Source organism: Macaca fascicularis, chromosome 6, assembly GCF_037993035.2.
Source record: "Macaca fascicularis isolate 582-1 chromosome 6, T2T-MFA8v1.1".
Classification (NCBI taxonomy): domain Eukaryota; kingdom Metazoa; phylum Chordata; class Mammalia; order Primates; family Cercopithecidae; genus Macaca; species Macaca fascicularis.
In genome coordinates this window covers 180,725,626-180,741,582 of record NC_088380.1, presented here as the reverse complement: position 1 = coordinate 180,741,582, position 15,957 = coordinate 180,725,626, and the positions used below count along the sequence as shown (strand labels likewise).

The window sequence follows — 15,957 nt, the reverse complement described above, 5'->3', positions numbered from 1 at the left end:
AGCCGGCAGAAGTTAGGTTTTTAAAAAGTTATTTATATTTCAATTAATCACGGCTGCTCTTCAGAATTAAGACTTGCTCTTTATCGTTGGTTTCTCAGGGCACTAAAAGGGAACCCTAATTGGTTGATTCCTCCTTCTCTTTTCCAATATACAGCAACTGGCATCAGCCCAACTGGATTCCAAAGAGATTATGGAACTGCTTTCCCTTCAGAGTTCCACTAATGTTCTTAATTGACTGGTTACCAGGTAATACCCAGAATAAAACAAAGCCTTGCTTTTAGAACTGAGTGCACTGGTGTAGGACTGAATTTAGAATCAGTGAGTTAGACAAAATAATGAAGCCCAGAGGCAGTCTGACCATCTCAATGTCTGATTCAAAAAGTAGTAACTAGTTTAAACCTTCTTAAAAAGTATTCCTTTTACAAATTGTATGACTAATTGTACAGGGCTAGCAAGAACAATTTCAGAGTTTTCTCTCCCCCCCTTTTTAGTTTTGGTAGTGAGGATAATGGGAATGTGAGGGGGAAAACAAGAAATTCACAATTCAGGCACATACAGCTGATAAATGAATCAACTGCATACAATATTCAGGTAGAAAGTCCATGCAGGAGTTTTGGGAAGTAATAATTCTGTGGCACAATTGTGAACTGTTCCCTCCTTCCTGTTGCTAAACTAAATGCAGAGAATCTTGGATATTTTTATGACAACTATGAATCAGGCAGCATTTCTTCCCCTCCCCCAAAGTCAGCAAATAACATAGTCATGGATTATATAACAGGATCAAGGAAAGCCTTAAGACCTTCATAGAAAACGAAGGGCTTTTTTATTAAGCAGATATTTGGGCTGTTTTTGTAGCTGTCAGGAAATGAGACAGCAAGAGTCACCTCTACAGAATTTTACTATAGAAGGAAAACATAGAAAAACAAAGTGACATTATTAAAGGTGCACAATACACTCTATTAATTGAGATGTGGCACATGAATGGCATGGATCACCATAAATGTTGTGGGCCCCCTTCTCTTTTTTACAGTAGGAAGGTCCCTAATATTTATCATTGACAAACTGTGGACAAAGTCTGATAATCTTACTACTTAATTGTCATTCTGATTTCATTTCTGAGTGATTACTATTTTTGCCTGTCCAGATGGGCAAAACATAAGCTTAAATTGTACACAAAACTTAACATGACAAAGTAAAACATTAAAGAAAAGTACTTGTTAATTTGTTACCTGATTGTTGCTTGTTTTCTGATTTATCTCTAAGTTTTTAACTACCACACGTAGTTAAATCCCTGCCCTGAATGGATGTCAAACAATATTAAGTCATAATAACCATAGAATAAGAGAGCTTTACTACAACTGAAAAGAAAAAATAATGTTAATGGGTTAAAAAATCTTTTAAATGTGTGTTTAACCTTCTAATAACATAAAAAGTTTACTATAATACTTCCCCCACCCACCCACCGTTACCCTCACCTCTCACTCAGGTAACAAAGAATAAAACGATAACCAATTGTCATGGCCTCAAGATAGGATTCCTTATGTTCAATGTTCAGGATTAAGATAAAGGGGCTGCTTAAGTAATTACGGACCCACATCATGAATGACATAAGACAAACTCCCCCTTTGTGGCAACTGCTTATTTGATTTTCAGACCAAATAAAAACAAGGGTTAAATATTCAGTCACAAACGTGTAGCAGGTAGAGGGCAGAGGATCACTATTTTCGATGGACTAGTATGTGTTATGTAAGTAAACGGGGCAGATGAGGATCTGGCCCACACACAAGATGCATTTAGTTTGAACCGAGTTGATTTCCATTCAGAGGCTAGAGCGAGGAAGACTTCAGTCCGATCCTATGACCACGTCGGCATTCACATACATCACATGATTTTCTTTCCTAGGCATTTCCCCTTCCCCTCCCCCGCTTATAAAAACCCAAAAGACAAAAACAACAGCAACCCCAAATCCGAAAGGGGGTAATCACACTGCTCAAAATCCACATCTTTGTAAGCTCAACCTACACAGTACAGTGAGGAATCCAACAAATCCGGATCAAAAGTAAAACAGAAAGCAGGCAGTTGTTCAAAATTAAGAATAGACCCTTCACTTTTCATACAAAAAAATCATGCCACACAACTTCGCCCTCTTCTTCCTCACAATAGAAGTTACCTCAACACAGAAGCCCAGGTCCCATCCTATAGCACAGCTAAGCCAAGGCAAGAGAAAGACTGTTTAGGATGTTCCATTTCCACAGTCAAGAGAGGGAGAGTACAGGAGGAGAGGAAACACACTTCATTCCTATATAGCCACACACGCAATTAATTGTAGCCCAGTGTAAATTATACTCTTTGCTATTTAACGTCCTACATTACTATGAGGCTTTGAGAAGTAAGGCAACTTTTTAATTCTTAGGAGACTTAAGTCACTCCCCTGTTACGCTACTTTGAATTACTTGGTATCATCCAAACCGAGCGAGAAAGAGCCAGCCAGGTTCAGGAAAGCTTCAGCCAGACACGCAGGCAGCTGCCAGCCAACTCTGAATCCTAAAGACTTAATGATATTTAAAGATCCCTCGATTCGCCAGACACATTTGGTACCACATACTAATAATTTACTTGGAAGGAGAAATTTGATTATAAATCCAAGTAAAATTAACCGGTTTGCATTATCCATTTCTTCATTTCTTTGAGATGGAGTTTCATTCTTGTCGCCCAGGCTGGAGTGCAATGGCTTGATCTTGGCTCACTGCAACCTTCGCCTGCCAGGTTCAAGCGGTTCTCCTGCCTCAGCCTCCCAAGTAGCTGGGATTACAGGCGCCCGCCACTGCGCCCAGCTAATTTTTACATTTTTAGTAGAGACGGGCTTCACCACGTTGGCCAGGCTGGTCTTGAACTCCTGACCTCAGGTGATCCACCTGCTTTGGCCTCCCAAAGCCCTGGGATTACAGGTGTAAGCCACCATGCCTGGCCTATCCATTTCTTCCTTATGGTACTTTGAATCATGCCCCATTAAATGTCCCTTAAAGGAAAATGTCCATCTAATCCTTTAAAAAAGTTGGAGGTTAGGGTACCAGTAATCTGTTCTTATTTTGCCATAGGCAAACCAATTTAAATAGAAAAAGGTTAAATACTGTAAGAAATTATAGACCCTCCCCACCATTCCTACCTGAAATAAATCATTCTAATATTAAAGCAACAGAACCTATTTTAGTAGGACTTCCTTTTGTTTTGAAAAAATTGTACTTATTCCCAAATTACTTCAAATTTATAACCTATGAAATAAATAAGTGACAACATTTAGCAACTCTCATAGCAGGTTTCTAGAGCTATTTCAGCCTGCATCAAGTCAGTATCTGTATAAAATACTTGTTCTAATGTCTCTGTACCAGGGTACAACATGTGTTCTCTAAGTCAACTAAGTGACTGCAATTTGGAATATAGGAATATTAGTAAAATGGTGTATCAAAAGAAAAGTTAAGGTTTCCTATTATTTATTACATATTTTTAAGTAGCACTAAATTAATTCTACCCCAACTGTAAAGATACAGAATTTAAATAATCCCAACAGCCACTCTCTTACAATGATATAAAAAAAAAACTTTTATAAAACTGATGAAACAAGCTTTGTGTACTAAACTTTCAACTTGAGTTTCATGATCTTCTTCTAGAAAGGCTATTATAAATTCTTTTGCTTAGCAACAAAGAAAAGCACAGATGGAATCATCACTTGCCCACTCATTTAAGCATTTGTTTCAAACAAATTTACAGCAATGAAAAATAGTCAGCGAAGGGTCTCTAAATTTAACATGTAGATAAAGCAAGAAAAATATGAAAGTGTTTTAAAATGCAAGGTCACACCACCTTTGGCAGTCAGGAATTAAATACATAGCATTTCTGGAGCAGATCCACAGCTCTTAAAGCAATGCATGAAACACATGAGGCAGTGATGTATAACATGCTTCCACTACTTACTCTACATATGCAATAGGCTTCCTGGGCACCATGGGGATATGTAAAAGACTGGCACTTTAAACAACTTGCATTTCTGAATGCAATCATTATTGCTTACATTCAAATGAAGTACTTGAAATGTCTGAAACTCAGAGGAATTGCAGTGGATATGTTGAGCCTTCCCTTTCAAAAACGGAAAGCAAGATACATTCTACAACAATATGAAGAGAAAAAGACTCCATTTTCACACTATTCAAAGGAATAATATGATATCTGAGTCATAATTTAATATCTGAAGAACAACTATAATGTTTTGACAGTCTGTAGATTGCCTTTGTTCTCTCAATAATTTTGCTGTCTCATTTTGGCTTTCTAGTGAAATGAAGCAAATTGAATATTATGTTGTTTTCATATATTGGATATAAAATACTCAACCACTATCATGAAACTGTGGATTGTTATATTCTGTGTGACATCTGATAATTTTTAAGCACTATTTTTGTCTCTTTATTCCCTTCACACACAGAAAAGAAAAAAGGCTCCCTAATTTTCAGAGTTCTCTCTATACACTGAATGTAACACTGCCTCATGAATCTTTATTTCACTATATCCAACCTGTGCTTCAGAAGGCTGAAAACAGATGTACTCGCATGTGGTTTTAATCTGTTTCATGCTGCTCCATTTCTAAGTAACAAGTACCAATTTCACAAGCGAGAAAAAACATGAATAACAATAAGATACAATATTCCCCAAATAATCATCTAGGCATCTACAGTAGTAAAAAGTTTTGCTGTCCAGGTGAAGAAAAAACTTGATAAGCCTAATAATATTGTAGCAATGCACAAGCTGCCACCTGGGGGATCAAAATTCAAAATCAGCCTGTAGCTCAGGCTCTAGGCTTATGAGACTGGGTGTGCAGTAAAGAAAATGAATTCGGTCTCTAGGGAAGAGAATTGTCACTGGTGTTGGTTATGGAGAAGGCAATACACAATTTCGTGGATAAAAATAACATCCAGACTTGCCAGCTGACCAGAGAAAGGACAGGGAGATAAGGAATGAGGAGAACCGTTTCCCCCAGCACAAAGAGCTAAATCCCTGTACATAGAAAAAATCGTAGTAGCCTCAAAATTCTTAGAAAAGCAATTAAAAATAAATTATAAGAAAACCTAATTGAATTATGAAAGCTAGGTACTCCTTTGAACATTTGTTTAAAAAAACGTAAGTTTTCCAACAAAGCAGTTGGAATCAATAACACATTCATAAAGAAATTCAAAAGCTGTACTTGAAGGTTCCTAGGCCTGTTAAGCATTTTGTTGATAGTAAAAATAAAATTTTTTAACTCCATTACAGCAAGGGAGATTTTTTGTTCCCAAATGAAAAATACAAATTAAATTTTCTAGCTCTTTTGAAAATTTAAGTTAATAATAGCCACACCAATAGATTCAACTTGTAGTTCCCGTAGCAATTTTAGGCATTATTATTTAAACATACACACACAAACTGCATACCTACGAGGAACTAGAAATGAAAGAGAAAAACAAATGAGGTCATTCATAATTTATGAAATTATTTTTAAGATTATTAAAGTTGTCTTTGAATTGTGAAGTCTTTAAAACAATCAAATCTTTTTTTTTTTTTTTCTGAGAGGTATATTGTTCTTTACTAATCTCAGAATTAATACGAATTTTCTTTTCTTTTCTTTTGGGGGGGCGGTGACAGAGTCTCTCTTCTGTCACCCAGGTTGGAGTGCAGTGGCCCGATCTCGACTCATTGCAACCTCTGCCTGCCAGATTCAAGCAATTCTCCTGCCTCAGCCTCTGGAGTAGCTGGGACTACAAGTGCACACCACTACACCCGGATAATTTTTCTATTTTTAGTAGAGATGGGGTTTTGCCATATTGGCCAGGCTGGTCTCGAACTCCTAATCTCAGGTGATCCACCTACCTCAGCCTCCCAAAGTGCTAGGGTTACAGGTATACGCTACCACACCTGGCTAATGTCAATTTTCTATTTTCTGTTTCTAAGGAAGCAGACCACTGGAAAAGTATTTTATTTATTTTCAAAATGAATTGGTAGGTGTTAGACACCTATTTCAAAATGATAATTTTGTTATTCAAATTTTATTTTTATTACCTTTAAACAAAATTTCACAATAGAATGAACCACTGTTAAAATCAAGCATAGTATTCCTAAAATAGCTATCTAAATCAGAAGGTAGTTCGACAAGAAATGAAATGCTGCCCTGAGCAAAAACAATGTCTTGGCAGTGATAGGCTATGGTGATACAAAGGTCGTGATCTTGTTTGAAAAAGAAAACAAGCATAACTATAATCTGGCATTTTAGATCCATGCACTCATCTGTGAATTCTTCACTGCTCTTTGTAGGAAAAAACACACAAGGTTCCTGTAATATACTCAAGTCAGACTGGCACCTAAACTTAAACTGAAGCTGGCTTTTTTGATGAGCATGAAAGCGGACTTAGATGTTTAGTAATAATACATGTAATTTCTTTAGTGTCTTCTATGAACTAGGCAATATGCTGAAATCTGTAGCTGCATCATATCATGTCATCCTCACAGCCACCAGAGACTGTAGTGACAGAGTGGCAGTTTAACCAGATCTGATTCCAAAACCCACTGTCTTTCTATTCCATCATGCTGCAGTCTATAAATCACTATTTTACAAAATCTGTATGTTCCCAGATTAGATCAATCAGACTTAATTTATTCTGTCATCAGACCTAACTTTTGATTATCCCTATAATATCAGCTTAAAGAAACTTAACTTAGTAAAAATTGGTAAGGAGAACTTAAAAAGAGAATATAGAATAAAGGCAGAACTTTAAACAATTACCCGTTGAGCAAACTAGAAGAAAAAAATCTGATAGAGATGTCCTGGCTAAAACTGATGGCCAAGGAAATTCTATTGTCAATCGTATCAGAATACCGTGTGCTGGCCGGGCACAGTGGCTCACACCTGTAATCCCAGCACTTTGAGAGGCCAAGGCGGGTGGATCACCTGAAGTTAGGAGTTCAAGACCAGCCCAACCAACAAGGTGAAACTCTATCTCTACTAAAAATACAAAAATTAGCCAGGCGTGGTGGCAGGCGCCTGTAGTCCCAGCTACTCAGGAGGCTGAGACAGGAGAATTGCTTAAACCCAGGAGGCAGAGGTTGCAGTGAGCTGACATCGCGCCACTGCACAACAGACCAAGACTCTGTCTCAAAAAATAAAATAAAATAAAATAATAATAATAATAATGTGTGCCAACTCTTTTATCTAACCTAAGTATTAGTTAGAGGCTTGCTTCTTAAAATGTCACATAACAAGTTGTTTCTATCCACTGCTGTTTGTAGCCTATGTTTTCTGTGATAAAAAACATAGGCACTTAGAAAATGATTTCTAATTACTTATTATCTGTAGTACCTAGTGTATGGGAAGCTCTTTTAAAATTTGCTGAAAGAATTCAACACATTAAGAATATACAAATGTTCTTTAACCACTTTTTCCATATTTTTTTTTTTTTTTTTTGAGACAGGGTCTTGAAGAGCAGGAACACAGCTCACTGCAGCCTCAACCTTCCCGGCCCAAGTGATCCTCCTGCCTCAGCATCCCATGTAACTGGGAACATAGATGTGGGTTGCCACAACTGGCTAATTTTTTATTTTTATTTTTTTAATGTTTGTAGCGACCAGGTCTCACCATCTTGCCCAGGCTGGTCTTGAACTCCTGGGCTCCAGCCACCCTCCACCTTGGCCTCCCAAAGTGCTGGGATTACAAGTGTGAGCGACCACACCAGACCTTAACTTTAAAAAAAAAAAAAATTACTTTATTATATAAAGACAGGGTCTCACCATGTTTTCTCCTTTTTCAAATTACTTTATTATATAGAGACAGGGTCCTGTCATGTTGCCCAGGCTGGTCTCGAACTCCTGGGCTCAAGTGATTCTCCCTCCTTTCCCTCCCAAAGTGCTATAGATTCACAGCAAGTTGGAAAAGTAGTACAGAGAAAGCCTCATGTACCCTTTATCCAGTGTTCTCAAAAGGTAACATTTTACATAACTATAATACAAAACCAGGAAATTGACATTGGTACAACCCACAGACCTTATTCATATTTTTCCTTTAGCTATTTTTTAAGAGTGTACAATTTTTCTGGTGCTAGAAATAGCACCTTAGACTCTCCGTTTTTCTGAAGAGAAAACAAAGGGTCCAAGAGGCTGAAGACTAGCCAAAGTCAGAGTGCTAAAAAGTAGCAAAAATAAAGCCAATTCTGAGTGAGAGATCATCTCTCCACAGCTATTTAGCATGCATCTGCACTAGAGTCATCCACCAGAATTCCATGAGAAATTCAGTAAAGACCTTCCAAATAATTCTTATTTCAAAGGTATCACATCAGATGGATGCCTACTTTTTACACATTATTTTATTTTCCCTCTCTCCAGACACCTAAAAGCTTTCCTCATTAAAAAAAATTGTCACCATTGGTCTACTGAAAAATACATAAAATGTTTTTCTGCATCAGTAACATGATAAGCCAAACTCAAAGGGAAACTAGGCTAAGCGGGTCACCAGTTGAAACAACAGGCTGCCTTGTCACCTTTGACCTCAGTGCAAAGTTCTATGTCTGGCACAAAGCAGTGTCATAAACATTGAATCACTGAATGAATGAATCAGCCAACAACTTAAGTGGGATGACCAAATAAACCAAACATTCTCAGTTTCTAAAAAAAACAAAACAAAAAAAAAACACCTGCTTTCTAATAAACTGATATTTTTATCCAGAAAAATGTTTTGTGAGATACTTTTCCCAACGTCAGAGGAAAGGCCCTTAGGAAATATCTAGTCTTGTAATTTTCATTCCTGGCTAGACGTTAGCATCACCTAAGATATTAAAAAAATACCATGCTAAGCCCGCACCCCATGTATGGAATGGGGTCCAGACATCTACATTTTATTTTTAAAGTACCCGAGGTAACTCTATGTCTTTACAAAGATGAAGAAATTGAGGCCTAGTCAAACAGAATGTCTTATTCAAGGTAACACAACTTGTCAGTAACATGAGACCAGAATCCATGTAGAAATAGTACTTTTTTTTAACATAATACATAGAAAAAAATTCTGAGAACTACGAAACTTCATTTTAACTTTGAAACTATTGGTTATTTTTTAAAATATGAAACTAGGCAAAAATTCTACCAACATGTGAACTCTTCCTGGGATATAATCACTGTCATAAGTAGGTAGACATAAACAATTGAGGCACTGAGAAGTTATTGCCTGAGATATTAAAAAAATAATAATAATAAGGGATGTGGTTGGTATCTTTGAGCTAATTGCCCATTCTTGGCAATTAGTATGAACGTAGTACTCTTAACTGGTATCACGATGGCTCCACTGTAGAGGTTCATCAAATATGTTGGATATTTTAACAAAAAGAGGTATATGTGTAAAATTGATAGAACTTACTGCATACAAAGTGACTCCATAATATTTGCCATACTGTGTATCAGATTAAATAGTTAATACACATTTAAAGCTATTGTCTAAAATCAATTGGGTATATTTCTAAACTTACCTTTAATGGTATCATTTTCAGCTCTCATTATGTCAATGAGTGAACTCTCCAGTGAGTGCATGTCGAATGTCCTGGGGCGATCCTGTAGACACAAACAGCCACAAACCACTTTTTAAAATAGCATTTAAATATAAAACAGGACAGTAAGTTTCATTAGATGGGACACAGATCACAAAGTAGCAATTTTACTCTCTATATAAGGCACATTATTACTAAATGTTATTATTAACACCAAACATCAAAAACCACAAAAGTGCATGCACAGGGCTCAGCAAAGAGTGATTTGATTTCTAATAATAATTTCAACAAAAGCATCACGTCTATTCAGAAAGCCAAAACCATTAAAACTATTTTCTGTATTAGTTAAGAACACTACATAAATGTAAAAAGAAAAAAAAATCATTATTCTTTCCCATCACTTAAGATTGCAAAAACATGGCAAAGCTTTCCAAACTCGTCCCATTAGTTATCTGCTAGACTGGTACCTATATGTGCCGTTCAAAATAGCTATATTTTCTTATAAGGCAAGGTTTAAAAACAGTCATCAAATGATTGTAAGACTACTAAATGGTAAAGTATACAAACACAAATGAGAGAAATCTTTTTTTTTTTTTTTTTTTTTTTGAGACAGAGTTTCACGCTGTTCTGGGCTGGAGTATTGTGGTGTAATCTCAGCTCACTACAACCTCTGCCTCCCAGGTTCAAGTGATTCTTGTGCCTCAGCCTCCAGAGCAGCTGGGATTACCAGCACCCGCCATCATGCCCAGCTAATTTTTTGTATTTTTAGTAGAAATGGAGTTTCATCATGTTGTCCAGGCTGGTCTTGAACTCCTGACCTCAAGGGATCCACCTGCCTCAGCCTCCCAAAGTGCTAGGATTACAGGCATGAGCCACTGGATCCAGCCAAGATAAATTATATACTTATTTTATGAAAATAAAAATATTGATTTATCCATCTCTATGTATTATCAAAGTTGTTCTTGACTATTAATGATTTGCCTTCTCTGAAGATTTGTTTTTAAAACTAATAATGTATATAGAAAGTTGAAAAAAAACCTCCTTCCTTCCAAAAAACACGTAAAAAAAATTTTTGGTAGACTCTCCCTTCCCCCAACATAAAAATAAATCTGGAATAATGAAGCACAGAAGCTGCTCTCATTACTGTCACGAGGCTTTCTCTAAGGAGAAGGATGAGAATAGCAATAGAGAACTGCTGAAGCATGTTCTGTCCCTCCCTGCCCCCAATGCAACATGTTATTAGGTCCCCAAACAACCCAGTCATTACTTTTGGTAAATAAAGGATAAAAGGATCAGAGTTAGAATAAGAGTTAGAACCTAGATGAGAAAGCAAAACAAAACAAAACAAAATCTCAATTCTTATTTACTCTCAACTTGCAAAATTAGGCTTGATTTTGTTGCCATTAAAATTAAAAGGAAGGAAGAGTGTGGGGTACATTGCTGACCTAAACCCCTGGCTTAACCAAGTGCATTTCGAGAGTGGGAATGGAATCCTAAAATATACAACATCCCAAGTGCTCTGACATTCCTCAGGATGAAGAGTACTAGAGACAACTAAAATTAAGGTTTAGCTTGATAAATTAGAAGTAGGAGATGAAAACATTTTAAAATTAAACTGAGACGAAGCAATAATACATGTTCTGACCCACCTTAAGGATACTGTACATAAACACACAAAGGCCGCTGCAAGAATATTAAAGAAAAAGGGGATCCCAAAGGAATCTGCAAGGAGATTTCTAAAAGCTTCTATTCAATTATGTTTCCTTTTACATTACTATTTAAATTCAAAGCTTTGACTTTTCTTTAAAAAAAATCACCTCCTAATTGTATCCCCTTCATTTTTCTACTTTCCTAGCTAACTTCTAGAACCTCTAAGCTGACAGAGGATGTCCTCCACTTGAGAGCATTTTTATTCTTTTTGGATGGACCTAACATTTCTCCTCTGTGCTTTTATAACACATCTTACCCACAGGATTATTCTGCTTCCCTGAAATAGGGACCAATCCTCCTGATCCCATCTCATCATGCAGATATTCAGTAATGTGCACTGAGTGGTTTTATAATACAACTGCAACTTGAGGAGTCCAAGGACAGTATATTTAGGTAGAATCCAATATTACAGGTAAGAGACAGTATTTCAAGTTCTCCCCCAGGGGTTGGAAGGGTAGGGTGAGGATGAGGATGGGGAAGAGTGAACAGGTGCCTTACCATCCTATACTGCTCTAAACTGGTATGACTCCCTCCAGAACATCTTTGCCTCACCTCTTCCACCAGATTCTTTCCTCATTATCCTCATCTCCTGAAAAAGATCTATCTAATGAGAGGCAGGAGTACACATGGCCAGGATCAGACTAAGGGTTAGTATTCCCAAAAGAGAGAAGCTGTTCTGTGTTTACACTTCCTCATCTCAAGCACTAAATTAAATCAAAACCTGCATATTCTTTCGGAAGCCAAGTAGACTTGAGGCATAATTTGAGGTTTAGAAGTTAATATAAAATTACACTATCTCATTCTGTAGTTGCTGGATATGTTCTCTTTCAGCAATGAACCACACCTTTAAAAGGACCATCCATTTCCATCTCCAATACAAACCGGTCTTGGAGGCACTAATTCCTGGTGTCCGTTCACTGACTGTGAGCTTCCCAAGAACAGGAACTATGTCTCACATCAAATATTTCCAGTGTGCCTACCACAGCGGGGTGATGGTGTGCCAAGTCAGTCATGTCCTAAGCCCACGAGACTACCCAAAAGATCCTGAGGTGGCAGGAGCTTCCTGGCAGATGATCTCTGTTTAAAAATTATCATTTTCTATGTGTGTCATGCTGTAAAACAGGTTAAGAAGCACTGTCCTGTATTTCTGTATCACTCTGCCTCACATAGGTCTTGGCAGGTAGAAAGCACGCAAATGTTTGCTAAATCAATGAATGGATGTATTCCTTCATGTAATTTCTAAACATTTAAAATCTTTATTCTCTGCTACTTCCTTAAGATTTGTCTTTATATTTCCTCCTTTCCCTCTAAAGAGCTGTCTGTTTTCTTTTGGGGGAGGGGAGGAATTAAGTTTAGTGTTGTTTTTCATGCAACTAACAGAGTAAGCAACCTAATGAATTTCTGAAACATGCATTTTGTCAATCACTGAATGACAAGAGCACTGAAAAGAAGCAATTGATAAAAAATATAACACAGACTATTTTTGTTTGGTTTGCTTTATAAGAACTATTTCCAGTAAGTCAAGAAGCCTCCATTTTACCTGTAAGTTTTTGTTTTTGTTTTTTTACCTATAGGTTTTTTTTTTTTTTTTTTTTTTTTGAGACAGAATCTCGCTCTGTCGCCAGGCTGGAGTGCAGTGACATGATCTCGCTCACTGCAACCTCCGTCTCTCGGGTTCAAGCGATACTCCTGCCTCAGCCTCCTGAGTAGCTGGGACTAAAGGTGTGTGCCACCATGTTCAGGTAATTTCTATATTTTTTAGTAGAGATGGGGTTTCACTATGTTGGCCAGCATGGTCTTGATCTCTTCACCTCGTGATCTGCCTACCTTGGCCAAAGTGCTGGGATTGCAGGTGTAAGCCACTGCACCTGGCAACCTACAGGTTTTTTTTTTTTTTTTTTTTTTTTGTTGTTGAGACAGAGTCTCGCTCTGCCGCCCAGGCTGGAGTGCAGTGGCCGGATCTCAGCTCACTGCAAGCTCCGCCTCCTGGGTTCACGCCATTCTCCTGCCTCAGCCTCCCCAGTAGCTGGGACTATAGGCGCCCGCCACCTCGCCCGGCTAGTTTTTTGTATTTTTAAAGTAGAGACGGGGTTTCACCATGTCAGCCAGGATGGTCTCGATCTCCTGACCTCGTGATCCGCCCGTCTCGGCCTCCCAAAGTGCTGGGATTTTTAAACGTCGTATTATGAATGGAATTTAGTAAACGATTCCACACCTTCCTCCCACTAGCCTGCCCCACGGGCACCCCAAGCATATTGCGGGAAACAAAGATTTTTGCTGACCTCTAACTGGTAAAGTACATTAAAACTAAAATCCTAAATTAAATTTTAAATTTTCAGTAATGTTTTATGAAATGAAAAAAAAATTTATTCACCCTTTTTACACTAACTTTTAGTAATGATACTAATTTTTTCCTATAATTTGTTACAATACAGGGACGACAAGTAAATACAAATACATAAAGTTTGTTCAATTGGTACTGACTATTAGATGCAAGGTGTTTTGAGAAGGATTCTCAGACTCCACAGGGACTCAGAAGGAAACTGCCTCCACAGACTGCTACAAGGTAGAAGGTCCAACGGCACAAGTACTTCATTCTTGCCAAATCTAGTTTAATATGTATTCTTCCCCAGGACCCAAACTTATTAGCAAGTATAGCTACTATAAACATTTTGTTTATGACGCTTTGGTAATTCAAAGAGTGCAAAAGCCACATATTTTGTCAAGTAAGCATTCTGTTCTCAGAGCAGGTTTTAAGGTTGTCATTCTTGATTTACTCCCTCACTGATCTTTTCTGTCCATTTTTAACATCTAATTTAAAAAATCCTAAAATGTGTCTGTACCATTAGGAAATAGGTAAGGGGGACACAGATAAATAAACCCAAAGTATAAGAACAGTACAAACAATGCTGGTTTTCCTACGCAACAATTAAAGAGTCAAATCAAAAGTGTAAGAGCGCTTTGATTTCCATATTTCATTCTTCGATTTTGCCTTTTTAAACTGTTAATTGGATCAAATATAACCACTGACCTATTTTCTAGGCTCCATTTCCCAAAGATTCCAAAGATTAAACTAACTGTAAAATAGAAACCTTGTTAGGTGATGCTCTTCTTGATTGAACTTGAGCTAATGACCAAAACATGAACATTAGCATAAATGAGTGGAATGGGCATTAGACACTAGGAAGCTTCAACTCTGCCTGTCGTATTATATGAGCTTGGGCACTTTCGTCCTTTAGACCTCTTTCCTGGTCCATAAAAGGAGTGGTTTGATTGGATCTCTAATGTCCCTGTCCTAATTCCAAAATACATTTGTATTCTAGCTTTTTGATATCCTAACATATCTTGCTCTTTCAAGATTTACAGTTTAAATTATGACAATTATGGCAGGAACCAAAAATAAGGATGAGAATTTATTAATCAAAGTCCATCACTTTTGTCCACAAAAACGCAAGGGTCAGTGATCAATTAGCAAGAAAATGATCACTTAGAGTCTTAAAAGGACAATCATGGCCAGGTGCGGTGGCTCACACCTGTAATCCCAGCACTTTGGGAGGCCGAGGCGGGCAGATCATGAGGTCTGGAGTTCGAGACCAGCCTGCCTAACATGGTGAAAAAATACAAAAATTAGCTGGGCTTGGTGGCAGGCACCTGTAATCCCAGCTACTTGGGAAGCTGAGGCAGGAGAATCATTTGAACCTGGGAGGCGGAGGTTGTAGTGAGCTGAGATCACACCGTTGCACTCCAGCCTGGTGACAGAGCAAGACTCTGTCTCAAAAAAAAAAGAAAAAGAAAAAAAGGACAATCATGGCATTTTAATTACGCTACACAAAACATAAAATAAGCTTCTCTCAAAAAAAAAAAAAAATCTACTTAAAAAATTCGCTGGGGAAAGTTAAGTGTGGTTTCAGATAGATGATTAAAGAATCTCTTATAAAACAAAAGATACTGACAACTCAGTTTGCTTCAACCCCACTGCCAGTTTCTCCTGGCACCCTAAAGGGAGAAATTAGAAAAGCAGATCCACCTTTTATTGAGCATCTACTAAGCACTTTATTAATACTGTCTTAATTAATCCTCAAACCTCCTAAGTTACATTATTATTATTATTCCTTTTTTTTTTTGAGACAGGGTCTCACTCTGTTGCCCAAGCTGGAGTGCAGTGGCACAATCACAGCTCACCACGGCATCAAAACTCCTGGGCTCCAGTGATCCTCTGGCCTCAGCCTCCCAAGTAGCTGGCACGACAGGCATGAGCTACTGCACCCAGCCTATTATTCCTATTTTAATAATAAAAACTGAGACTAAAGAAAACTTACACAATTTACTACACAGATTCGTTACTGCATAGTTTAGTGGCATAGTTAGGATTCAAACCGAAGTCTTACTATAAACCAAGTGATCCTTCCTTGGGTAGGGTAATGATCATGGCAGTCAAAGAACCACACTAATTAAGACATACATTTGAATAAAGGAGGCACTCTAAGGGTTCTGAGGGTATGAACATGCTGGCTAGTGCCTGGCAAACAGTAGGCACTCAAATGTTACTTATATTTTACTTATACAAATGTTACCTTTTATATTTTACCTATACAAATGATATATATCAGAGGTACTAAAACCATAAGAAGAGAAAGAGAAACCTTATCTTCCTTCTCCCCACTGAGATGACAGAGTGGCACACAAATTAGAAATCTAT

General features: G+C 37.6%; 1 protein-coding gene across 4 annotated transcripts in view; it reads right to left on the bottom strand.

The window, feature by feature from the left end:
• CPEB4 (cytoplasmic polyadenylation element binding protein 4) overlaps positions 1–15,957 on the bottom strand; it is a 72,512-nt gene that overhangs the window by 40,184 nt on the left and 16,371 nt on the right. For all 4 annotated transcript variants that reach the window (XM_005558550.4, XM_005558552.4, XM_005558553.4 and 1 more), the window contains exon 2: positions 9,531–9,612. In XM_005558550.4, the coding sequence (XP_005558607.1) occupies positions 9,531–9,612 (82 nt within the window). The remainder of the gene's footprint in view (positions 1–9,530; positions 9,613–15,957) is intronic.